A 27,113-nucleotide genomic window follows, 5' to 3' on the forward strand; every position below is an offset into this window, starting at 1 on the left:
TTTCTGACATTGTGCTTTTTCATTTATGCACTGTGGTGTACAAGGAGAAGAGTTATGGGTCGTTTATATACTCCATGATTTGGACGCGGACGCGATAACACTAGTACCCCCCAAAAATGTTTTCCTTGAGTGGGGGCAATCAGTAATGTTTGTCCATGGAAGTGAGCCGTAGTAATTGTCCACCTGCGGCTACCGTAGATTTAGGAACCGCAGTTCTTTTTGAATTAGTTCGCTAATGACATGCTTTTGGCTAACCACTGAAGAGTTTCACGTATTGTTTTACTTGTGAGTGAAAATAAATAACAATGAATGTTCAGCCTTCTAACCCCAACAACCCGATTGTGTTCTTTGATGTCACCATTGGAGGACAAGTGAGTAACTAGTTTTATTGCTTTCATAGCTATGAAATGGCCAGCTAGCACGTTGTTGGCTAGCCTGCCAGCTAACGTTAGCTAACTTTCCCCAAAAATGTAATTATGATAAATCTACCTAGCCATCACGTTGAGAATCAAAAACATCCCATATAATATGTAGACATGTGGTCTCAAGCAATAGATAGCACTTCGTGCGTTAGCTAACGTTACGTGATAATAGTTGATTTGTAGAAGCTACGAATGCAGTTTCTAAATCCGCAACATCGCGAGACTTCCGGGAACGCTTGCGATACAGATCAAGCTTTCAGGAATGAGAGAAGTGAAACATTCTCCCTTTTAGAAAATGTACTACTCTGAAGATGCAACGTAGATTCGAGCCAATGTCTTCATTATTTTAACATGTTATTAAGAAAGAAAGAGACAAACTGACACGTTTTCATTTGTCAAAATGCTTCTCCAATAGAAATTCCCCATCACACTGGTGGGCGACGTTGGCTTGGTCATGCGGAGAACACGTAATTGGAGCGCCTTTGATTTGACGGCATGCACATGCGCAATTCGTCGTGAGACGGCCTTTAGACCGGATGACGTTTCTCTTCGTGAATTTAGCTAGCCAACGTCGTCATTATTTTATTTATTTATTTTCACCTTTATTTAACCAGGTAGGCTAGTTGAGAACAAGTTCTCATTTGCAACTGCGACCTGGCCAAGATAAAGCATAGCAGTGTGAACAGACAACAACACAGAGTTACACATGGAGTAAACAATAAACAAGTCAATAACATAGTAGGGGTAAAAAAGATAATCTATATACAATGTGTGCAAAAGGCATGAGGTAGGCAATAAATAGGCCATAGGAGCAAATAATTACAATTTAGCAGATTAACACTGGGGTGATAAATCATCCAATGATCATGTGCAAGTAGAGATACTGGTGTGCAAAAGAGCAGAAAGGTAAATAAATAAAAACAGTATAGGGATGAGGTAGGTAAATTGGGTGGGCTATATACCGATGGACTATGTACAGCTGCAGCGATCGGTTAGCTGCTCAGATAGCAGATGTTTAAAGTTGTTGAGGGAGATAAAAGTCTCCAACTTCAGAGATTTTTGCAATTCGTTCCAGTCGCAGGCAGCAGAGAACTGGAAGGAAAGGCGGCCAAATGAGGTTTTGGCTTTAGGGATGATCAGTGAGATACACCTGCTGGAGCGCGTGCTACGGGTGGGTGTTGCCATCGTGACCAGTGAACTGAGATAAGGCGGCGCTTTACCTAGCATAGCCTTGTAGATGACCTGGAGCCAGTGGGTCTGACGACGAACATGTAGCGAGGGCCAGCCGACTAGAGCATACAGGTCGAAGTGGTGGGTGGTATAAGGTGCTTTAGTAACAAAACGGAGGGCACTGTGATAAACTGCATCCAGTTTGCTGAGTAGAGTATTGGAAGCTATTTTGTAGATGACATCGCCGAAGTCGAGGATCGGTAGGATAGTCAGTTTTACTAGGGTAAGTTTGGCGGCGTGAGTGAAGGAGGCTTTGTTGCGAAATAGAAAGCCGACTCTAGATTTGATTTTGGATTGGAGATGTTTGATATGGTTCGTTGGGCCTACAAGTGTGATTGGAGCTTTCTATTGGAGAATACTTTTAACCTATCTTCATACTGTTCTGTCTTTGACAAAGGCAAAAACAGTACCAAAGATTTTTATTAATAACCCAAGATGGACCACAGCCTGTCGTTTCCAATGGGAGAAAATTAATCAGTGGCGCAGCGGTCTAAGGCACTGCAACCCAGTGCTAGAGGCGTCACTACAGACCCTGGTTCGATCCTGGGCTGTATCACAACTGGCCGTGATTGGGAGACCCGTAGGGCGCAATTGGCCCAGCGTCGTTAGGGTTTGGCCGGGGTAGACCGTCATTGTAAATAAGAATTTCTTCTTAACCGACTTGCCTAGTTAAATAAATACAAGCAAGGAGATGGGCAGAGCAAAGCATGAGCTAGCAATATCCTATTGGCACGTTCTAGCAAGTATTTCCATATTTCCGTTAGGGAAAGGCTACTTCGTGAAGTGCGTGTTAGCAATAACTCAATTCACCCTTTTTAAATGTTTTTTTATATACATTTTGTTGAAACTTTGGCAAAGGGTAAAGTCTACAAAACTTAGTCCACTCTGTTTGTAACAGATAGTTTTGGAAACAAAACTGTATTGAGATCAAATGTTTCATCGATTAGTAAATTAGCAGCATTCTGGCCACTGGGCTTCCTCTCATTACCATATAGTGAGTGGAAACGCCAGCTGGATGCTTCACATTTATACATCTGGTGAAATATCTGGTTCATTGTTCCATCTGTGACAGTACAGTATGTAGATAGCCAGAAAGTGCTGCTCCAATAGAAATCCCCAATCAAACTTGTAGGCAATGACATAGGAAAGAAATAGTAATGCTGTCTTTTTGTATGCACTAACTCCGCCATGGTTCGTTGGACAAAGTTAATGTAGAAAATAATGAACTACAATCCCAAAGCTCTGTTTTAAAGTTGAGAAAAGTTATTAATCCTCACTAGTTTTAAGGTTTCGGAAACCTTTGGAACTTAACTTTCATATAAGCAAGAAAGAATATTTCAAATATAAAAGATAGGCTTACTGTGTGCAGTTTAGCAAAGTAGCACCCAGCTGTTTTTACACACCACCTCGCTATGACACATCCTCTCACTTTGCGGTCGCATTTCCAATGGACCATTCAATTTCACGATTCCGTCTAGATCACGTTTCTCAAAATACAGCAGGGTGCAACTTTCCTAAACTCCGTACAGTTAAGTGTATCTTTTTACAAGTATTTATATATATCTTTTTTATTCTCGCTTATATGAAAGTTAAGTTCCAAGTGTTTTTAAAGTTGTATCGCATGCTAGGCGTATTTGCGTTTAGACAGAGCATTTCCCTAACAAGGTTAAAGGGGATGTCCAATGGCTCAATGTAATGCAATGGAATTGAAGTTATGAATAAGGGCTAGTGGTTCTCCAAAAACCAGAGAATATTCGGAAAGATATTAAATCCACATTTTGCATCAAATAAAAAATGTGTGTGTCTTTGTTTTGGTCACACTGTCTGATGCACCACGGCCACGTCGCATAGAAACGACTAGTTCCTGCAAAGATGTTGTGAAATGCAACATGTCTGGCAGGTGAAATGTTGAGGGAACTACTGACTCAGTGCAAAATGTGGATTTAATATTTTCTGAATTTTGTCTGGTTTATCGAGAACCATTTGCAACTGGACACACATTTACAAGATACAATTGTCTTCCGAATTGAGAACAAAGTAAGTAGGCTATCGCCAAGCACAGGTTAGTAGAACATTTGCCTGGAATGCTTTACACTAGCTACTTATCAACAACTATCACTCAGCTGGAACGCAGATAGTAATGATGACTAGCCAATGATTTATTAGCTAGCATTGTGGCTCTCCTCGCCTAGTCAGCATGGCTATAGGTCTCCAGGTCTATAGGTCAGGGGTGTTCGAATCCCAGCCTGGAGGTCCAGACTAATAGTGCTGGTTTTCTGTTCTACCTGATAATTGATTGCGCCCTCTGCACAGAGTTGTGTGGTGTCCACTCCTAGGTCTAAATCAGTCCTTGTTTAGAGGGAAATAATGAAAATCAGCAGTGGAACTGGGCTGGTTTCGAGGTCCAGATTAGAGTTTTACTTTGGTAAGGACCAATTCATTTGGAATTTGACTCTATCCTCTCCACCAGATACACTAAATAATAGACAGCCGTTCATATTTTAATGTAATCTGACACAAGAAAGTTTGGTCATGACTCATGAGGACATTGCCCATTTGACATGACCAGCAGATGGAGTCTGTTACCAATATTGTGAATTTTGTTAGGGCAGTTGGACATTTGTCACTTTACGAAAAACACACAGCGTAATTGGCAGGAATGGGCTGGACTGTGTCATCACATTTGATGACTTAAAGCTGTATTTTAATTGTGTGTAGGACAGTGTAGGCCTACACTGGGGGCTCAATTCAATCATTGTTGTACAGTAGCAGTCTTTTCTCATGGTCAAGGCCATGAGGTCTCATAGGCCATTCCATGGTTGCATATGGGTATCTCAGATTGTTCTGGTAATTCTCACAGAAACTTATACTGAACTAAAATATAAACGCAACATGTAAAGTGTTGGTCCCATGTTTCATGAGCTGAAAAAAAATAAAATAAAAAATTCCACACACACATCTTATTCCTCTCAAATTTTGTGCACACATTTGTTTACATCCCTGATAGTGAGCATTTCTCCTTTGCCCAGATAATTCATCCACCTGACAGGTGTGGCATATCAAGAAGCTGATTAAACAACATGATCATTACAGAGGTGTCACACAACACAATGCCAGAGATGTCTCAAGTTTTGAGGGAGTGTGCAGTTGGCATGTGGACTGCAGGAATGTCCACCAGAGTTGTTGCCAGAGAATTGAATATTAATTTCTCTATCATAAGCAGCATCCAACGTCGTTTTATAGAATTTGGCAGTATGTCCAACCGGCCTCACAACCGCAGTCCACGTGTTGCCATGCCAGCCCAGGACCTCCACATCTGGCCTCTTCACCTGCGGGATCGTCTGAGACCAGCCACCCGGACAGCTGATGAAACTGAAGAGTATTTCTGTCTGTAATAAAACCCTTTTGTACGGGAAAAACGAATTCTGATTGGCTGGGCCTGGCTCCCCAGTCTTGTGAAACCCATAGATTAAGGTCGAAATAATTATTTCCTTATATGAACTGTAACTCAGTGAAATAGTTGCATGTTGCGTTTTATATTTTTGTTCAGTATATTTGGGGGGAATGATGCTTGATATGCTTTTTACATTTGTAAAATAAACCATATTTAAGGAAATTGTGAAAGTGGCAATTGTAGGCCGTTTTTAGACCTATACAGACCTATACATTATACACACTACCTTTGTTTCATTATACTCGGTTGAAGCTATATGAGTGAACAAAGTAAGCATGAGTCATTTGGCACATTGTGGATATAGGATACTCCATCTTATTCCTGCACAATAGGCCTGGCTGTCATTGAAAGATTCAGGTTGATGTATCCTTAGTTGTAATGCATCATTGAATTTGCAAACGTTGTAGTCAGTGTGAGGAAGTTAGTTGTAAAACAAGAAACAGACCGAGAGTTTGTTTTATACACCACATATTTTTGGACAAACCAGACCTACAAGAAAGTGTCTACCATTGTCCTAAAAAGAAAGGCATCTTTACTTTAGTTGGGTCATTCTCACAAAATTGACATTTGACAAAACAATTCTCAAGTGTCATTTTTCACAATTTCCTCTTTTGATCACTGAGAGTACTTATCTATTTCATACTTTTTGTTTATTGATCAGATATAATTCATTTTACCACAATTTCCAGTACCAACGCAAAGATTCTCATTACTGCTCATTACCAAGTCCAAAAAAGTAAAACAAATCAATGTGTAATATATTTTTTTAAACATTTCTTACCTAATGAAAAGGCCTGAGTTAAACATAACACTGAAAATAAAAATATTGAAAATGTAATTATAAATGTATTTCATTTATCTCATTACTGTTATTATTATACACTGCTCAAAAAAATAAAGGGAACACTTAAACACAATGTAACTCCAAGTCAATCACACTTCTGTGAAATCAAACTGTCCACTTAGGAAGCAACACTGATTGACAATAAATTTCACATGCTGTTGTGCAAATGGAATAGACAAAAGGTGGAAATTATAGGCAATTAGCAAGACACCCCCAATAAAGGAGTGATTCTGCAGGTGGTGACCACAGACCACTTCTCAGTTCCTATGCTTCCTGGCTGATGTTTTGGTCACTTTTGAATGCTGGCGGTGCTCTCACTCTAGTGGTAGCATGAGACGGAGTCTACAACCCACACAAGTGGCTCAGGTAGTGCAGCTCATCCAGGATGGCACATCAATGCGAGCTGTGGCAAGAAGGTTTGCTGTGTCTGTCAGCGTAGTGTCCAGAGCATGGAGGCGCTACCAGGAGACAGGCCAGTACATCAGGAGACGTGGAGGAGGCCGTAGGAGGGCAACAACCCAGTAGCAGGACCGCTACCTCCGCCTTTGAGCAGGAGGAGCACTGCCAGAGCCCTGCAAAATGACCTCCAGCAGGCCACAAATGTGCATGTGTCTGCTCAAACGGTCAGAAACAGACTCCATGAGGGTGGATTAATTGGCTGAGTAGAGAACCTTGTGCATTTCAGGTAAAATAACAACTCAATGTTTATATCCCAGAACAAATTAGCTAGCAACAGCAAGCTAGCTAAATAGGACAAATTAGCTAGCAAGTGCAAGCTAGCTAGCTAAATTGCCATAAATGTTTAATTCTTTTCGACCTGTCCCATTAATATAATTGGTTCAGAATTTGTTTTGATATTTGAACCTGCGTGTCGTGATCGCGTTTGGTGTGGGGGGACAAAATACATTTATGCACGATGGCGCACGCGCACAGCCGGTTTGGGTTCCGTGTCAGGCTTCCATGTCTTCTCCCTGGACCTTCTCAATGTCCACCTCTTGAACATCAGACTCTGAGGCCTCATCTTCACTGTCACTTTCCTGGTTGAGGATGGCTCGTTGTCAGGCTCAAAAAGCCTCAAATATGCCCGGATGGCCACCAATATTTCAACCCTTGTATTGGTCAGCCTGTTGAGTGCTTTGGTGTGTGTGTGTGTTCCCAAACAAGGAACAGTTGCACTCCGAGGCGGCTGATGTTGGTGGGATTTGGAGGATGATGGGGGCAACAGGGGAAAGAGCCTCAGATCCACAAAGTCCCTTCCACCAGGTGGCTGATGAGATATGTTGGCACGGCTGACATCCCAAAGCCCTTGCTTGGAAGTATACTTCGCCAGACTGCCAAGAACCTTGCCCTCATCCAGGCCAAGGTGGCGAGACACGGTAGTGATGACACCATAGGCCTTGTTGATCTCTGCACCAGACAGGATGCTCTTGCCAGCCTACTTGGGGTCCAACATGTACGCTGCGGTGTGTATGGGCTTCAGGCAGAAGTCTTCACACTTTTTGATGTATTTCAGAACTGCAGTTTCCTTTGCTTGGAGCAACAGTGAAGTGGCCAGTACAGATTCCTTCTCTTACATCTGCAAGCAGAGTCTGAACAACAGACAGTCTCCCTCAATCTGTGCAATGGCTACTGCTATAGGTTTCAGGAGTTTCATGCTGCTTACCACTCTCTCCCAAAATACATCATCTAGGAGGATCCTCTTGATTGGGCTGTCCATATTGGCAGACTGTGATTATGGTCATTTCTTGGAGAGACTCCTTCCCCTCCAGGAGACTGTCAAACATGATGAAAACACCACCCCAACTGGTGTTTCTGGGCAGCTTCAATGTGATGCTCTTATTCTTCTCACTTTGCTTGGTGAGGTAGATTGCTGCTATAACTTGATGACCCTTCACATACATAATCATTTCCTTGGCTCTCTTGTAGAGTGTATCCATTGTTTTCAGTGCCATGATGTCCTTGAGGAGCAGATTCAATTCATGAGCAGCACAGCCAATGGGTGTGACGTGAGGGTAGAACTCCTCCACTTTAGACAGTGCTGCAATCATGAAAGCTGCATGGTCTGTCACCAGTGCAAATACCTTCTGTGGTCCAAGGTCATTGATGACTGCCTTCAGCTCATCTGCAATGTAGAGACCGGTGTTCCTTGTGTATGTGCTCTTGTAGAATACTGATTGAGGGGTGGAGATAATGTAGTTAATTATTCCTTGCCCACAAACATTTGACCACCCATCAGAGATGATTGCAATACAGTCTGCTTTCTCTATGATTTGCTTGACCTTCAGTTGAACTCTGTTGAACTCTGCATCCAGCAAATGAGTAGATAAAGCATGTCTGGTTGGAGGGGTGTATACTGGGCAAAGAACATTCAGAAATCTCTTCCAATACTCATTGCCTGTGAGCATCAGAGGTGAACCAGTTGCATACAAAGCTCGAGCAAGACATTCATCAGCATTTCTCTGACTACATTCCTCCATTGAGTCAAAAAAACTTCTGATTCCACTAAGACCATGAGCTGTTGCTATAGATAAGGTGCCTGCTTCATCATTTTCACCTCGAATAGAAGTAGAGGGACTTTTGTCAGAGGTTGCTTGTTGTGAGCGCCGAGGGAACTTTATGCACTTGGCCAGATGATTCTGCATCTTTGTTGCATTCTTCACATATGATTTGGCACAGTATTTGCAAATGTACACAGCTTTTCCTTCTACATTAGCTGCAGTGAAATGTCTCCACACATCAGATAGTGCCCATGGCATTTTCCTGTAAAGATTAGGTAAAAAATGGTAAAACAAATACAATTCCATGTTTAATCTAACTGCTTAACTATTTATCTGTACAACTCCTTTGTAAGATAAATGTTTTAAAATGAAACATGTATGGAAACAGGTGAATTAACACTCCTCAGTTAGCAGGCTCAAGCAAGCTTAAACCCACATGGTAGCAAAAACGAACTAGCAGAAATTGTGAACAAGTTAGAAGATTTAAGATTTAAACAAACTATTTAAACAAACTAGAATTTAAACACACTGTTACTACTACTATTTACTAGTTAACAAAAAATCATGTATGTCATAAAATATTTTCACCACACCCAGTATTGTAATCAAAACGTACCAGAAAGCATGTAGTCCTTGGCTCAGACAGTGTAGTAGTGTGGGCTGAATAGCATCTCATTAGTGTGCAAGATCTTGAGAATGAGCTGCACAGTCATGGCCAAAAGTTTTAAGAGTGACACAAATATTCATTTCCACAAAGTTTGCTGCTTCAGTGTCTTTAGATATTTTTGTCAGATGTTACTATGGAATACTGAAGTATAATTACAAGCATTTCATAAGTGTCAAAGGCTTTTATTGACAATTACATGAAGTTGATGCAAAGAGTCAATATTTGCAGTGTTGCCCCTTCTTTTTCAATACCTCTGCAATCTGCCCTGGCATGCTGTCAATTAACTTCTGGGCCACATCCTGACTGATGGTAGCCCATTCTTGCATAATCAATTCTTGGAGTTTGTCAGAATTTGTGGGTTTTTGTTTGTCCACCTGCCTCTTGAGGATTGACCACAAGTTCTCAATGGGATTAAGGTCTGGGGAGTTTCCTGGCCATGGAACCAAAATATCGATGTTTTTGTACCCCGAGCCGCTTAGTTATCACTTTTGCCTTATGGCAAGGTGCTCCGTCATGCTGGAAAATACATTGTTCGTCACCAAACTGTTCCTGGATGGTTGGGAGAATTTGCTCTCGGAGGATGTGTTGGTACCATTATTTATTCATGGCTGTGTTCTTAGGCAAAATTGTGAGTGAGCCCACTCTCTTGGCTTAGAAGCAACCCCACACATGAATGGTCTCAGGATGCTTTACTGTTGGCATGACACAGGACTGATGGTAGTGCTCACCTTGTCTTCTCCGGACAAGCTTTTTTCCGGATGCCTCAAACAATCGGAAAGGGGATTCATCAGAGAAAATGACTTTACCCCAGTCCTCAGCAGTCCAATCCCTGTACCTTTTGCAGAATATCAGTCTGTCCCTGATGTTTTTCCTGGAAATAAGTGGCTTCTTTGCTGCCCTTCTTGACACCAGACCATCCTCCAAAAGTCTTCGCCTCACTGTGTGTGCAGATGCACTCACACCTGCCTGCTGCCATTCCTGAGCAAGCTCTGTACTGGTGGTGCCCCGATCCCGCAGCTTAATCAACTTTCGGAGACGGTCCTGGCGCTTGCTGGACTTTCTTGGGCGCCCTGAAGCCTTCACAACAATTGAACCGCTCTCCTTGAAGTTCTTGATGATCCGATAAATGGTTGATTTAGGTGCAATCTTACTGGCAGCAATATCCTTGACTGTGAAGCCCTTTTTGTGCAAAGTAATGATGACGGCACGTGTTTCCTTGCAGGTAACCATGTTTGACAGAGGAAGAACAATGATTCCAAGCACCACCCTCCTTTTGAAGCTTCCAGTCTGTTATTTGAACTCAATCAGCATGACAGACTGATCTCTAGCCTGTCCTCGTCAACACTCACACCTGTGTTAACGAGAGAATCACTGACATGATGTCAGCTGGTCCTTTTGTGGTAGGGCTGAAATGCAGTGGAAATGTTTTTGGGGGATTCAGCTCATTTGCAAGGCAAAGAGGGACTTTGCAATTCATCTGATCACTCTTCATAACATTCTGGAGTATATGCAAATTGCCATCATACAAACTGAGGCAGCAGACTTTGTGAAAATTTATATTTGTGTGATTCTCAAAACTTTTGGCCACGACTGTACGTTTTGATGGAAGAATTCACTGTGCATGCAGAGGGTTGCAATTCCATTGAATTGGGGATAGTTTAACAAAAATATGCCACAAGACCTAGAATTGCCTTATGTGTATCCCACAAAAAAGGTTCACTGTTGTAAGCTAACTCTTTTGATGAATTTAAGCCAAATTCCTGGGCTTAACTTCCCATGGAAATTTACCAGAAGGTTTCCGACCCTTTGCAACCCTATTGCCAACTACTTTAATGATTTTTTAAAACTTTAAATATTTCAAAAACTAAAAGCATTGTATTTGGGACAAATCATTCACTAAACCCTCAACCTCAACTAAATCTTGTAGTAAATCATGTGGAAATTGAGCAAGTTGAGGTGACTAACCTGCTTGGAGTAACCCCAGATTGTAAACTGTCATTGTCAAAACATATTGATACAGTAGCTAAGATAGGGAGAAGTATATCAATAATAAAGCGCTGCTCTACCTTCTTAACAGCACTATCAACAAGGCAGGTCCTACAGGCCCTAGTTTTGTCGCACCTGGACTACTGTTCAGTCGCGTGGTCAGGTGCCACAAAAAAATACTTAGGAAAGTTGCAATTGGCTCAGAACATGGCAGCACAGCTGGTCCTTGGATGTGCACAGAGAGCTAATATTAATAATATGCATGTCAATCTCTCCTGGCTCAAAGTGGAGGAGAGATTGACTTCATCACTACTTGTGTTTATGAGAGGTATTGACATGTTGAATCCACCGAGCTGTCTGTTTGAACTGCTTGTGCACAGCTCGGAAACCCATGCATACCCCACAAGACATGCCACAGAGGTCTCTTCACAGTCCCCAAGTCCAAAGCAGACTGGCAGGCGCACAGTACTACATAGAGCCATGGCTACATGGAACTCTATTCCACATCAAGTAACCGATGCAAGCAGTAAAAGTAGATTTAAAAAAAATAAAAGAATAAATAAAAATACACCTTATGGCAGGGACAGCAGGGACTGTGAAGCAACACAAACATAGGCACAGACACATGCATACACACACATACACGATAACATGCGCACTATACACACACGTACACATGGATTTTGTACTGTAGATATGTGGTAGTGGTGGAGTAGGAGCCTGAGGGCACACAGTGTGTTGTGAATGTATTGTTATGTTTTTAAAATTGTGTGAACTGCCTTAATTTTTCTGGACCCCAGGAATATAATCAATACAAAAGTAAGGATTACTAATCTAGATGATGCATCATGGGTGAATAAATATGTATTTAACTGTTTTTACAGGAACTTGAAAAAGTGTTACTTTAATGAGAGACTTCAACTAGTATAGAATTTTTATTATTTATGGACAAACTACAGCATACTGTTTTTATTCAAACAAGTTAAAATTGTTGAAAATGACCAGAGAATTTAATCCTGACACATTTCGGTAATGAGAATTAAGGGTGTAAATTTACAAAATTCAGGCAGAAATCTCAAATGTCTTTAAAATATGACACTTTACCAAAAACTAGGCATCTAAGTCTTCAGAATGATAGTTTCTTTTTGCAGATGCATCATGGTTTTGTAACTCAGTTTGCAACAGACAGTTAAAACTAGTTTAATGAGAATCACCCAGTTTCTCTAAAGCATATTGAAAAACCTGTAACAGAGAAACATGAAACTCGAGGAGTGGGAGTCAGTACAGGAAGTTTATTGAGCAAACATACAAAGTACACTACTACATAAAGTGTTGCAAGTCCTTTATTATGCCCATGTTGTTGGATGTGTTTGTCGTAACAATGAGAGAGCCTAAACTAACGGCACCACCCTTCATACAGTTAAGATATCAAGGGCAGGAACTACTGAGAATCATATAGGATAGTAACAAGGCTATCAGTAGAAGTATGTAACAGTAAAATTGCTTTCTTTGTCCTCATATCTGAAACAAACATCATCAAAGGATTGTAAAGGTAATACGGTAGGCTTATCTCGCATCATGAGCCAAGCCCTCTTTTGATTGGCCTAATTCAGACATGCAGGAGTGGGTTTCTGTCCTTCCCTGACAGGCTGAACACAGTCTTGGGAAGTTTCTCAGAGTCTCTAACGGGTCCTCTACTTAAGTGCCAGTAAACCTGCCACTGGCAGATGTCGTCCGGGAGATCGCTGTACGGCCCCAGCCAGTCGCTTTTGAGCCAGAACACCAGCCCTACCAATAAGCTGTTGGCACACTCCAACCACAGGAGGTTGATGGCAATGTAGGCGGGAACCGCAATGCCCCAGAGCTCACAGGCAACGCACATGACCAGGTATGATCCCCACGTTGTGCTGAAGCCCAAAGTCAGTCCGAGGTAAAGGGGGTACCTCTTACATTCGGTCTCCACCGCCAGTGCTTTCTCCTCGTCCTTGTCAGCCCCTGGCTGGCTGAACTTGGCATACCTGAAGCTCAAGTCGCTGTGCAGCGTTGGGTTGACGTTGTCCCTATGCTCTGAGAGCCTGTTGGCCTCCTTCAGCCACGAGGAAAGACATTTGTAGTGCAGCATCAGCACACAGCAGATGGCTACGGAGATCCCCACTGAGAAATGTACTACAAACACAGACTCTTGCACCACGCACCCTAAAGCATGCCTCCCTCCCTCGTACTCCACCTCTATGAGGTTGGTGAAGGATGAGCAGCCGGAGCGCACGCCGGCTAGCACCCACACCAGAAGCGTCAGGGTGCAGTTCCACAAGGCCCTGCAGGGGGCGGCATGGCTGGAGGTGTAGCATGACTCTGTGGCGTAGTCCAGCAGCCCCAGGCCCAGCACGGGCAGAGGGAGCGCGTTGAACACGGCCGAGGCCTGCGCCAAGAGGAAGCACATGGACACTGGGGAGCGGGCAGGTCCTAGTAACCAAACAGCCACAACGGCGCATGCCAACGCCACGTCGACCAGGAAGACGGAGAAACCACAGACGCCCATGAAGGAGGTGTTAAGCCGGCGCAGGCTGATGAACAGGACCAGACAGTCCATGCCCACCTTTAACAGCAAGATGAACAGAAACTGGCTGGTGTTGTCCTTGATGCAGCTCCCTTCCTCTTCCCACGACTCAATGATGGCCAGCATGTTGAAGCTTTTGCCGTTGAGACTGAGCCCAGACCAAGAAGTAACCTATTGGGTCTGTGATGTTCCGGTCGACGTCACCATGCTCAGGAAAAAGCTGTCGACGAGAGAGTGGAGCAGTTAGCAGTAATCTACAAACAGCTTTTACCAAGAAATTAGACTGTTTCTAGTGTTATCAGTACTACCTGGCTTTTCATGAGTCGTCTACAGAAACAACAACACCTTATGGAAGTCGAAAAAAAGAAACTTCAACTCTCCCTAGTGTATGTTGGCACCAGTGTGTGGATAATATTTTTGGTTTCTCAGATTGTTCTGGAAATTCTCACATTTCTCACAAAGACTTAGTGTTTTCTGAAAGTATTCAGACCCCTTCCATTTTTCCACATTTTGTTACGTTACAGCCTTATTCTAAAAATTGATTAAATAAATTTTTTCCTCAGCCATCTACACACACTACCCCATAATGACAAAGCAAAAACAAGTTGTTAGAAATTTTTGCAAATGTATAAACAAAAAAAAGAGACCTTATTTATGTAGGTATTCATACCCTTTGCTATGACACTCTGGTGAATCATGTTTCCATTGATCATCCTTGAGAAGTTTCTATAAGTTGATTTGGAGTCCATCTGTGGTAAATTCAATTGATTGGACATGATATAGACAGGTGTGTGCCTTTCTAAGGTCCCACAGTTGACAGTGCATGTCAGAGCAAAAACCAAGCCATGAGGTTGAAGGAATTGTCCGTAGAGCTTTAAGACAGGATTGTGTCGAGGCACAGATCTGTGGAAGGGTGCGAAAAAATGTCTGCATCATCGAAGGTCCCCAAGAACAGTGGCCTCCATTCTTAAATGAAAGAAGTTTGGAACCACCAAGACTCTTCCTAGAGCTGTCCACCCGGCCAAACTGAGCAATCGGGGAAGAAGGGCCTTGGTCAGGGAGGTGACCAATAACTCGATGTTCACTCTGACAGAGCTGTAGAGTTCCTCTGTGGAGATGGGAGAACCTTCCAGAAGGACAACCGTCTCTGCAGCACTCCACAAATCCAGCCTTTATGGTAGAGTGGCCAATCAGAAGCCACTCTTCAGTAAAAGGCACATGTCAGCCCACTTGGAATTTTCCAAAAGACTCTCAGACCATGAGAAACAAGATTCTCTGATCTTATTAAATGAAAATTGAACTCTTTGGCCTGAATGACAAGCGTCACGTCTGGAGGAAACCTGGCACAATCCCTAAGGTGAAGCATGGTAGTGGCAGCATCATGCTGTGGGGATGTTTTTCAGTGGCAGGGACTGGGAGACTAGTCAGGATTGAAGGTAGGATGAACGGAGCAAAGTACAGAGATCATTAATGAAAACCTGCTCCAGAGCGCTCGGGAGCTTGGAAGGTTAACCTTCGCCCCCAGTCTAACAGGACAACGACCCTAAGCACACAGCCAAGACAATGCAGGAGTGGCTTCGGGACAAGTTTCTGAATGTCCTTGTGTGGGCCAGCCAGAACCCAATCGAACATTTCTGGAGACCTGAAAATAGCTGTGCAGCGACGCTCCCTATCCAACCTGACAGAGCTTGAGAGGATCTGCAGAGAAGAAGAATGGGAGAAACTCCCCAAATACATGTGCCAAGCTTGTAGCTTCATACCCAAGACTCGAGGCTGTAATCGCTGCCAAAGGTGCTTCAACAAATTACTGAGTAAAGTGTCTGAATACTTATGTAAATGTGATATTTCAGTGTTTTATTAAAAAATTAGCCAACATTTCTAAAAAACTGTTTTTGCTTTCTCATTACGGGATATTGTGTGTAGATTGATTTTTAACCCCCTCATCAATGTAATCAATTTTAGAATAAGGCTGTAATGTAACTATGTGGGAAAAGTAAAGAGGTCTGAATATTTTCCAAAGGCACTGTATGTTGTAAATCGCCCATAAGTTTGAAAAATATAAATATGATTTCTAGGTCATATTGCCCAGCCCTAGTTTGAAGAGTATATTGCTACAAACAATATGTCCTTAAAATAAGAAAAATAGAAAATGGTAGTTTTTAAGATATTATTATTTTATGTTGAATAAATGAATGTGAAAATGTGTATTTCAAAATCTATACATAGGCTTACTCCATATTTCTGAGAATGTTAGGTATAATGACACCAATATGTTGCCTGTATCATGTACGGTTCACAGATCATAGGGTCTTACAAGAGGAGGCATGTATATGTCTAAAAAGGGCCTAAAATTGCCAATTTGATTATGCTTTTCTCAAAAATGGTTTGTGATACAAAAGTATGTTAAAAATCAGTCCTCCCAATGAAGTTCCTATGTGAGAATTCTCAGAACAATCTAAGATGCAAAAAATTGTTTCCACTCCCACTGGCGTGGAATCGCCCATGTAGCATGCCTCAACACTCATTGTTTGGAGTCCACCAACCTCAAGTGTTAGGAAATACAAGTAGCCTATTATGTATATATTTAACTGCTGACAGCCTGAGGCTAGACAAAAGCTAATATTTCAGGTCTGGCAATCCAATCCGTTTACTATTCGTATAAAAAACAGGTTTGTTTACGCGTAGGAGGAAATGCGTGCCTTCTTGTGATACACTGCTATTGCTTAACCCAGAAATTTCAGGTTACGGGAGTCTTCAAAGATGAAACAATATTTTGAAGCGTATCAACTATCATGCTGATTTCATGGAATGTTAGTCCTGGCATCCATAGCTCCATCTATGAATTTGAGCATGATTAGGCTACATTCAGCCAGCCCCACCCCTCAGCTCTATTGCAAACCCAGGGATAGGGCTGCCTTATACTTAATAATACAAATAAATCGAATTAAGAATTGTTTTACGATGACAACGAAAAAGCTATCAATCCACATAATACATTTACATTTAAGTCATTTAGCAGACGCTCTTATAATACTGTGATCTTTTGAACACTGCAAGTAGGCCTTACCTCTTAATCGTTGTGGGTAATCCTGGTCATTTGTGTAGTTTGAGATCCAGTGGCAGCATCAACAGGTGTGTGCTTTACTCTTAGCAACAGGCTAGTAGTGTTTGGCAAGCACTTCCTTATTATATGGTCATTTTACTGCCTCATTGTGGGTGGGTCTATTACCTGCTCAGGCTTTTCTGGGAGAAACTAGCCTTGTAGCCAACCTGACACACCTGTAATTCTACCTGGCGGTTTCAACCACCCTCCTTGCCCTTCCCTCCTCAGGTACAACCTTTTCTCTGTTTTGAATAGCCTGTTGAGTTTTGGGTGGGGTGAAGATTCACCACTAAGACCATGCAGAAACTGTTGTTTGGTTGAAGAGTCCGTGTGTCTTACAAACATGCTCTTCCGCCGTGATGCCGATATGGGGACAACACTGTTCAAACCCGAGACATCCATCAGGAATGATTCCTGTAAAATCGAGTCTAAGCTTATGGTCTAGAGTTCCATTTTATAATGTAGTCCCCCCCCCCTCATCAGGCTATCGATGTTGTGAACTGTTGTTTTGTAAATGCATGTGTACTGTAAATGTATGGCCTGAGCGGTGTAACGGGTTTTTTTTATGACAAAGTAGTTTGACGTTCATGATATGTGCTGCTAATAGGTTGGCATATGTTGGTTGGGCGTTTTTTTATTTTTTGTAATGGCCTGTTTTGCATAGCAGGCTGAGGGCTATGTAAGGTGTGTAGGAGGGGGGAAAACACATCTACTCTGTTTGTTCAATGCAATAAAGAACTCCCTACCACCTCAGTGACCCAACCCCTGCATTAGAGCAGCCAGAGGCCAGCCAGTGTTTGCTTGCTGATCTCTGTAAATGTTCAGGATATTATGTCAAGTGATTTGTTTTGGTTCAGGGGAAGTGAAATGTACTGTCCAAGGGGAACAAAGGCCAGGTCTAGATTTCTTTCTCAACCTGAACAAATTGTTAATTAACAGTGATGAAAGGAACACCTATACTAGGGTGTAAAAGCCTATTTATGGCCTATCCGGTATACATTACGCAAAGGATCCGCTGGGCGATTGAGGCAATTACCGAGAAAATCGAAGTGTGCACGGTGTAGGCTAAGTGGAGGGTGCTCCTGCACCTCCAATATTTGTTTAACAACACAGAAGCTCTCCGGGGATGCCTTGGGGACAAATGGCTCTTTTCAGAGGGGCTGAATTTCAAAGCTGTAGCACAATATTTGACATAAAGCAGGTTTTCAAAGAGTTTAGTCTGCTTCTTATTTTCCTTTTTGCCATGGAAAATTTGAGTATCGTCTCACGGGGTGGGCAATTCCAGTCCTAGAGGGCCTGATTTGGTGTCACAGTTTTTCCCCAGCTAACACACCTGACTCCAAAAATCACCTAATCATGACCTTCAGTTTAGAATGCAATTTGATTAATCAGCTGTGTTTTGCTAGGAATGGAGAAAAAGTGTGACGCCAATCAGGCCCTCGGACTGGAGTTGCCCACCTCAATAACAACTAGTATCATGACAACCCTACAGTTGGTACTGCTTAATTAATCCAGTGGGAACAGGTATTCATTAAGTAGCCTATTAGTCATTTAATTTGCGTAAAGTGTCATACCATGTGAATAAGATATGATACGATGATAACAAAATATTGTTGAATACAAGAAACCAGAAGTTCTTTGGTCAAAAGATATAGAGACTATGTTTTGTCATATACATTTTACACTGCTTCCAGAAAACCATTTCTCATGCAAAACATTGAATGTAGTTTAGAAATACTAATTGATAAGCATACCAGGAAATATGAATGTGGACAGAAGCGGCTTTCAAAACCCGGTCGAGCAAGGTAATGACTATTGTGTTCTCTTTCCTGTCAATATTTGCATGTGGAGTGTTTACAGAAATCAGCCCTTTGACTTACTGTTTTCCAGGAAGTTGGGAGAATGAAGGTAGAACTCTTTGCCGATGTGGTTCCAAAGACGGCTGAGAACTTTCGGTAATTTGACCTAAACAAATTTCATGGCTTCCTAGTGCAAAATCATGCCTTAACTGTCACATCAAGGCCACATTCAGTATGGCATAATGTTGTAGAATGTCGGATAGAAAATAATTCTGTAGAAGAGACATGCCTCTGACATATCTGCAATGTTTAGTACATTGCACAAATCCTGAATTCTTAAAGATTTGTTAGAGATGATTAGTAGAGGTGATTTTTGCCCTTCCAATGAAGAATAAAAAAAAAATTTTTTCTTTTACAGGCAGTTCTGCACAGGGGAATTCAGGTAAGGGCATCTCTATGGATACTAGAGTAGGCTATATATTTATCCCTGGTACACTTGCTTATCTACTCGCTCTGACCACCCAACTGTGCCCATGTACTACTACAGTTACAAGCACAGTCACTGTATGAAAGGCTGTAGTCAGGAGAGATTTTATTGCTCACTTGACACAAGTATCTAGCAGGTTAAGGTGTTGGCTGTACAACGCCATCTACTGGAGCTGTAGAACCCTTCCCACTAGCATAGTTCACCCTTGAAGAGAGTTCAGTATTTGATTAAAAGAATGGGCCTGTTCACCGGCCGTGGTGTCCACTTAGTGGAACAGGTGTATAGAGTGTTATTTTTTTCCTCGGTACAGGTGTTTTAATTGTGTTAAATGTCCCTTTTCACTTATTGTTTAGGCTGTTGAGCACAACTTAAATGACAGTAGTCGGGCCAGTTCCTTTGAGATGTGTCAACTCTGCAATATGCAAAACCTTCTGTGCACTCTAATAGGAGAATGGTAGGGAATCAGTCTTCACACCCCAGAGTCAATACTTGGTATAATCTCATTTGACAGCCTTTACAGCTGTGAATAGTTTTGAATAAGATTCTACTAACCCATTGCAAAAGCTCAGTAAATTTGGTTGGGAACAGCAATATTCTAACCTTATCTCTGATTTTCAAGCAGATTTAAGTCAGGACTGAGACTGGACCATTCAGTAACACTCAACACCTATTGGAAAGCTATTTTGGTGTGTCTTTGGCATAAAAATGTGTGTAATTGTCCCACTGAAAAATAACAATATAAACTCAGCAAAAAAAGAAATGTCCTCTCACTGTCAACTTAACATGTGTAAATATTTGTATGAACATAAGATTCAGCAACTGAGACACAAACTGAACAGGTTCCACAGACATGTGACTAACAAAAATTGAATAATGTGTCCCTGAACAAGGGGGGGTCAAAATCAAAGTAACAGTCTTCTCCTCATGGACTGCACAAGATTTGCCAGTTCTTGCTGTGAGATGTTACCTCACTCTTCCACCATGGCACCTGCAAGTCTTTCTGGGGGGAATGGCCCTCACCCTCCGATCCAACAGGTCCCAGACGTGCTCAATGGGATTGAGATCCGGGCTCTTTGCTGGCCATGGCAGAACACTGACAAATCATGCACAGAACGAGCAGTATGGCTGGTGGCATTGTCATGCTGGAGGGTCATGTCAGGGTTGAGCCTGCAGGAAGGGTACCACATGTGAAAGGAGGATGTCTTCCCTGTAATGCACAGTGTTGAGATTTCCTGCAATGACAACAAGCTCAGTCCGATGATGCTGTGACACACTGCCCCAGACCATGACGGACCCTCCACCTCCAAATCGATCCCGCTCCAGAGTACAGGCCTCGGTGTAACGCTCATTCCTTCGACGATAAACACGAATCCGACCATCACCCCTGGTGAGACAAAACCGCGACTCGTCAGTGAAGAGCACTTTTTGCCAGTCCTCTCTGGTCCAGCGATGGTGGATTTGTGCCCATAGGCGACGTTGCCGGTGATGTCTGGTGAGGACCTGCCTTACAACAGGCCTACAACCCCTCAGCCCAGTCTCGCTCAGCCTATTGCGGACAGTCTGAGCACAGATGGAGGGATTGTGCGTTCCTGGTGTAACTCGGGCAGTTGTTGTTGCCATCCTGTACCCGTCCCGCAGGTGTGATGTTCGGATGTACCGATCCTGTGCAGGTGTTGTTACATGTGGTCTGCCACTGCGAGGACGATCAGCTGTCCGTCCTGTCTCCCTGTAGTGCTGTCTTAGGCGACTCACAGTACGGACATTGCAATTTATTGCCCTGGCCACATCTGCAGTTCTCATGCCTCCTTGCAGCATGCCTAAGGCACGTTCACGCAGATGAGCAGGGACCCTGGGCATCTTTCTTTTGGTGTTTTTCAGAGTCAGTAGAAAGGCCTCTTTAGTGTCCTAAGTTTTCATAACTGTGACCTTAATTGCCTACCGTCTGTAAGCTGTTAGTGTTTTAACGACCGTTCCACAGGTGCATGTTCATTAATTGTTTATGGTTCATTAAGCAAGCATGAGAAACAGTGTTTAATCCCTTTACAATGAAGATCTGTGAAGTTATTTGGATTATTACGAATTATCTTTGAAAGACGGTCCTGAAAAAGGGATGTTTCTTTTTTTGCAAAGTTTATGTATTCAGAAGACTGAGACAGAGTTTTCTCTTACTTTTTATCAGGGCTTTGCTCCTTTTCATATTTCTTTTTATCCTGACAAACTCCCCAGTCCCTGCCGGTGACAAGAATACCCATAACGTGATGCTGCTACCACAATACTTGAAAATACAGATGATCATCAACATTGCATTTACGCCACATTACTGGTCAGTATGGCAAAGTGAAAAGAAAAAAATCCACTCCTGTGTTAAAAAAGATCCACTCCAAATCATCCATTGTTTTTGCAACAAGGCTGTTAAGTGATACTGCAAGACAACACGGCAAAGAAATTAACGTTTTGGCCTAAATTAAAAACTACAGGCGTGGGTCAAATACTACACACTACAGGGTGAAACCCTCTATATTTTCAAGTATTGTGGAGGCAGCATCATGTTATGGGGTATGCTTGTCACCGGCAGGGACGGGGGAGTTTGTGATGATCAAAAATGTTTTTAAAAATCACCCCCATTCTTCTGAAAGCCTAACCCTAGCTTGGTTTCCATCCAATTGGCGACAGCTTTTCCTGCAAATATTAAAACATCTGCATAAAGGAAAATATGCACGTTTTCCCACCAGTGGTGTTTCCACCAAAGTGACTTGTTGTGTATAAAAAGCAGTGTGTGATGACGTAGTGCACATAAAAGGTACTTTTTTTGCTTACGTTTTCATGTACTGAATGAAAATGTAAAGTTCAATATTTTTCCAGGGCATTTTCAACTCTACCAATTTAGTTTTGTCACAAAAACTGTTGCGTTAAATAGCAAATGTGCCCACTCTGGTCTTGGCACGTACGCTCTAGCCAACAGCTCGCAGATACAATGCATGAGAATATTATGAATGAGACTCACCACCCTGTGAAGTTCATAATTTATTTCATCTGTAGCCTAATAAACTGCATGCACCACACAACATATCATCACGTGACTTCAAGTTTACTTCAATATGATGGTTATTATATTAATATTTGAGCAGAAAGGCGTTTTCACTGCCATTTCTTGCGTAATGAATTCCGTTCCCGCCATGTCGAATGAACAAATTGTCGGTCAACATTTATGAAATTGTACCGACATTTCCTGTTTCCATCAGTCCGGCCGTGACTTTTTTTATGCTACGGGTAATTCATCCACATGAAATAGTTGGATTGAAACCTGGTTCCTGAGAGTTTTGTTTTTCAGCAGGACAGTTAACACATTTTAATGCCAAAGACACCAGAATGGCTTTCCAAGAGGTGTTGAGTGTTCCTAAGTGGTCGAGTCTGTCCTTATTTAAATTTGCTTGAAATCTGAGAATATTGCTGTCCAATGATTCCCAACCAAATGTGCTGTTTGACCAATTTTGACAAATAAAATGGTAAAATGTTGTCTTCAGAGTTATGCAAAGTTGGTAGAAGCACCTTTGGCAGCTATTACAATGACTGGTAGGCCGTCATTGTAAATAAGAATTTGTTCTTAACTGACTTGCCTAGTTAAATAAAATAAATAAGATTTCACCTAGTATTAACTCTATGGTGTGAAGACGTACACAGTTAAGATATTTGAGTTTTATATAATTTCGCAACATTTTCTATAATTTCTTTCAATTTGAAAATGTGCAGTAGGAAAAAAAAGAATTTATTTTCATTTGGGATTTAATTTTAAGGCAGCAAGGGCTGCGTAGACTTTCACTAGCGACTCTATATTTCCCAGTTAATAGTAAGGATATATGTCTGGTTTTTGAAACTTAATGTTTATTACTTTTCATGTGAGTGCGCTATTTTTAACTACCTAGCGCTGACTTGGAGGTGTAAAATGAGCTAAATCTAAAAAAGGTTTTGTTTTAGTGAACGAGCCTATTCCTTAAACTTTAGAGTCTTTCTGTATACTCTGCTGACTTTTATATCAATACCACAAAGGAGGCAGTACCATGTTAACTTATCTGTACAAACTCTCTCCTACAGAAAAGATGGTGTCCCTATCGGATTTAAAGGCTGCACCTTCCACAGGTATGCTTGAGGGGGATGATGGAAGAAGATGTGACAAGTGTTACTTTACATATATTTTTGATCTGACATCAAATCACAATAATGGATATTGATATAGGCTAGGCATTGTCTCTTAGAAACAACAACATGCATATTAAGTAATTATTGAATCCATAAAACCTATATCTTGATGGGGTGTTTAGTGTCTTTGTGTTGGTAATGCTTTTCTTCGCAAGCACATTCTTACGTGTTATGATTTGGTAAGATACAATATGAATATTTTTGTATAATTGAATTTGATTGTTAGATAAAAAGCTCCTCAGTCTGTTGCCAGTTTTAAAGTTGTTTTATTGCCTCCTCTACTAGGGTGATAAAGGACTTCATGATCCAAGGCGGGGACTTTGTAAATGTAAGTCAATTCACTGTTCTTTGTTGTTTCTGATTTGTTCTTTTAGAATTCCCGCAAAACTATTAGTTTATCCTATATCTGCACTGCGGTGCAGGTTAACTTTCTCATGTACCCAACTGTAATAGTGTGCTACAGAGTTGGAAGCCGCACATATCTGCTATTCGATAAGTCAATTAAATATGGTGCGAAATATGTAATGGGCCGGCTGACTATCGCTCTCTGCGACTCTGGACTCTGTAATGCCAATGTATTGCTAATTTAATACAATCTAGTTCTAATCTAATTTGTCCTCCTTTGTTTCCCTTGATCCTGTGGTGCACCTGTAGGGTGATGGTACAGGTATCTGCAGCATCTACAGAGGACCATTTGCAGATGAAAACTTTAGAATGAAGCACTCTGCCCCTGGCCTCCTATCCATGGTACCTTTTATTTCAGACAAAAAAAATCACACGTATGCACACACACTGCTGTTCATACACACATGTTCCATTGGAGACATTTAAACATTGATATGAATAGACATTGATTATAACTGATGTTATTGGTTGATGTAGGTGAAGCATCCAGTATTAACCCTCCAATCCGTCCTCTGCAGGCAAACAGTGGCCCCGGAACCAATGGCTGTCAGTTTTTCATTACCTGTACGAAATGTGACTGGCTAGATGGAAAGCATGTGGTCTTCGGTGAGTATTACTATATTGTGGATTACAATGGATAAGATTTAACATGCTGTATGTGTATTTGGCTCATAAAATATTTGATTTCAACATTTCAGGGAAAGTGGTCGACGGCTTGCTTGTCATGAGAAAAATTGAGGTAAAAGCTCTTCATTTGATAAGGGTTTGTGCCCAGGGCAAGATATATAATGATGATCCTCAACAAAGATCAAACTTTAAGGGCCGGTGGGTTCCATGGAAGTAGAAACAGGGAATACTGTTCTTAGATAATCCAGATTTAGAAACGTGATTTCAGAGCCATGTTTTAACCTTGGATTACATAGTATTGGATTATTGAGTCCTTGACTGTGCTAGAGAATAACAAGGCTAATTTATCATCTGAATTAGTCGCTTAGTAGATCTAAATAACATTGGGGCTGTTTTCTCGACACAGATTAAGCCTAGTCCTGGACTACAGAGAATTCTCCATTGAGTTTGCTTTTTAGTCCAGGACTAGGTTTAAAGGGAGACTGAACGCAAACACCAATTTATCTGAAAATGGCTTATGTGGCATTGATATTAGTCCGAAAAAGTTATTCCAGAACCAGAATGGACTAAAGTAGGTTAATTTTGGTTATTGAGTCCGTATCCTCCAAAACATAGTTTTGTGAGATTTGTGTAATCGAGGTCGTCACGATACATGAGGTTTGGGTTTGGATTACAATCATGCCTACTAACATAGGATTTTAACGCCTAGGGAGAATTTTCATGCACAGAGAAACAGCTGCGTTTATTGCGCTTTATTCAATCATAGCAGTGAACCTCCACAGACACTGAGACAGACCTGCCCATTACACAGCGCCTTGGACTTGGACCTGTTTACATAAGACAACACGTCGCCAATGTTATGTTGAAAGAACACTTGGCCCTTAGCCGTTTATGGAGTGGCCACTTCCTGGTGTGTTTCATAGTGAGCTCTTCAGTCTGCCACTATTTTGGGCAAAATGAGAATTGAGACGATGCGCACTTATATCAACTGCCACATGTCAATATAAAGAAATTCTAAAACCATTTGCAAGCATTTTGTGTCCTGCCGCGACCTGTTTTGTAACATGATCTGCAATGAAACACTGCCAGACAGACATACTCTAGCAATAGATAGTGAGAAAGTTGTAAAAACTAAATGGCACCGAAGCACACACGTTGCTTGATAAGCTAATTTAGCTAACTTGGGCAGCTACTAGCTAGCTTCATTGACAAGCAGAGATGGAACTTTGCTAGCTAGCTAGTGATTTTGGGCACTGATACACAGCGGGTAGCAGCTTGTGCTTTATTTACGATAGTTTGACAGCTTGCTGCTGATGAAGTTGTAGACGTTCTCTGAAATCAGTCCTGAGCGCAGCTAGCAGCAGCTGACTCCATACTGTCTGCAGTGCACTTTTTTTTAATGCAAATGTTTTTAACTTGAGAAATACTGCACCAAACACCTTAGCTAGATATGAAATTGTGTGACTAAGACCTCTGCAAAAATGTCAAAATTAAAGATTTCATGATTTAGCTTAGATTAATTCAGACTATTTTTGAGGAAGTGGTAGTGACTATGTTGTTGCTACTGTGCCTCAATGACAAAAAACAACTGCCAGGGTACGATAAAGCGAAGTAAACCCATCCAAATCGTACCACATCCCCAAGACCAAAATCTTGTTTTTCATAATGAGCAGCAGAAAAGCATGTGGAATCATTAATCCGCTCTTTAATCTGTGTCCGGAAACTTCCCCATTGTGTTTCTTGAAAGCAGACATATGTTGTTGTATAGTCAGTCAGATTTGACTATACATATCTGGCTGGGGATAAAAATCTTAGTTTAACCTCAAAACCCTTCTACACTTCAGAGTACACACTGTTTAGACATGAAAATATCTGTCGCCGGTCCCAAGCTGTTTGCAACAACCATCTGATTAATATACGTCAGAATTCTTTGTATACAGTACATCTATTGCTGGTAGTAGAATCACAACCCTAATTTGGTCTCCAACAAATGTCGTAGTGTAGAAATTACTGTACCATTTTAGAATGTTATATTAAACGTTATCTGGACTTCTCTTTCCCACAGAACGTTCCTACCGGCCCAAACAACAAGCCCAAGCTTCCCATCCTCATAGCTCAGTGTGGGGAAATGTGATTCAACTTACAGAGCAAGTTTATTTTTTAGGACAGCCACACAACCTCTTTTTGTACTTGAATAAGTGTGTTCTTCTCCCATGTTTGCGCTCAATAGACATCAACCAAATTCTGTTTACTTCTGTAAGTTGAGTGGAAGTCAGTTTGTCAGTTTGCCACACAATCATGACGTCTCCTATGAATAGTATAGCTATACAAATTGCCAACACTTTTGCATTGCTTGAGTCGGTAAAATTCAGAGACTGTAAATCTAGGATGTAAGACATCTTGGACATCAACTAGACTTGAGCCTCATTACTCCTTAAACAAAAAAAAATTCAGTTACAAGTATCACCAATCGATACATGTCCTATGTGTAATTCGATAACTCACTAGTAATTGTATAGACTACTGTAGCTTACTCAAATGTTTTCTCAATGCCTAGCTATGAATAGCAATTCTTGGAAATTCAATGTTTTGTATGGAATCTGTTGCCTTTTTATAAATGGATAATATAAATGTGCTTTTTGGTGCAGCGGTTTTGTTCAGTAGTTGTTTTTCGAAATGTCAGGTTTTCAACAATTATTTGGTATCCCCCACCAACAATGTACGTGAGTAACAAGACAAGAGTTTTCGTATAGCCTAAACAGAATAGATTCCACATATGGACAATATTGAGGTTTATCAATTTGTCAGGTATAATAAATTAACTTCTTTGTCAACTA

At 41.5% G+C, this 27,113-nt stretch overlaps 2 protein-coding genes across 2 annotated transcripts; one reads left to right on the forward strand and one right to left on the reverse strand.

Moving 5' to 3' along the window:
- The first annotated feature begins 96 nt into the window (after positions 1-96).
- ppih (peptidylprolyl isomerase H (cyclophilin H)) lies at positions 97-27,113 on the forward strand. The gene is made up of 9 exons (XM_071371543.1): positions 97-371; positions 18,652-18,716; positions 18,979-19,002; positions 23,140-23,184; positions 23,530-23,572; positions 23,899-23,991; positions 24,168-24,255; positions 24,348-24,388; positions 26,342-27,113. Exons 1-9 carry the CDS (start codon positions 306-308, stop codon positions 26,408-26,410), a joined length of 534 nt encoding a protein of 177 aa, XP_071227644.1. The 5' UTR covers positions 97-305; the 3' UTR covers positions 26,411-27,113.
- LOC139557135 (probable G-protein coupled receptor 160) lies at positions 12,374-16,817 on the reverse strand. Its single transcript, XM_071371538.1, has 2 exons — positions 16,726-16,817; positions 12,374-13,878 (listed from the first exon to the last, which is right to left on the reverse strand). The coding sequence occupies exon 2, from the start codon at positions 13,782-13,784 to the stop codon at positions 12,711-12,713; it is 1,074 nt and encodes a 357-aa protein (XP_071227639.1). The 5' UTR covers positions 13,785-13,878; positions 16,726-16,817; the 3' UTR covers positions 12,374-12,710.

This window comes from Salvelinus alpinus, chromosome 28 (assembly GCF_045679555.1).
Source record: "Salvelinus alpinus chromosome 28, SLU_Salpinus.1, whole genome shotgun sequence".
NCBI classification, from domain to species: Eukaryota; Metazoa; Chordata; class Actinopteri; order Salmoniformes; family Salmonidae; genus Salvelinus; species Salvelinus alpinus.

Bases quoted from the DNA above. Each gene is read 5' to 3' on its own strand.
- ppih (XM_071371543.1), top strand. From the start codon at position 306: ATGAATGTTCAGCCTTCTAACCCCAACAACCCGATTGTGTTCTTTGAT. The intron at 23,992-24,167 runs GTACCTTTTATT...CGTCCTCTGCAG, and splicing joins CCCCTGGCCTCCTATCCATG to GCAAACAGTGGCCCCGGAAC. The intron at 24,256-24,347 runs GTGAGTATTACT...TCAACATTTCAG, and splicing joins TGGAAAGCATGTGGTCTTCG to GGAAAGTGGTCGACGGCTTG.
- LOC139557135 (XM_071371538.1), bottom strand. From the start codon at position 13,784: ATGCTGGCCATCATTGAGTCGTGGGAAGAGGAAGGGAGCTGCATCAAG.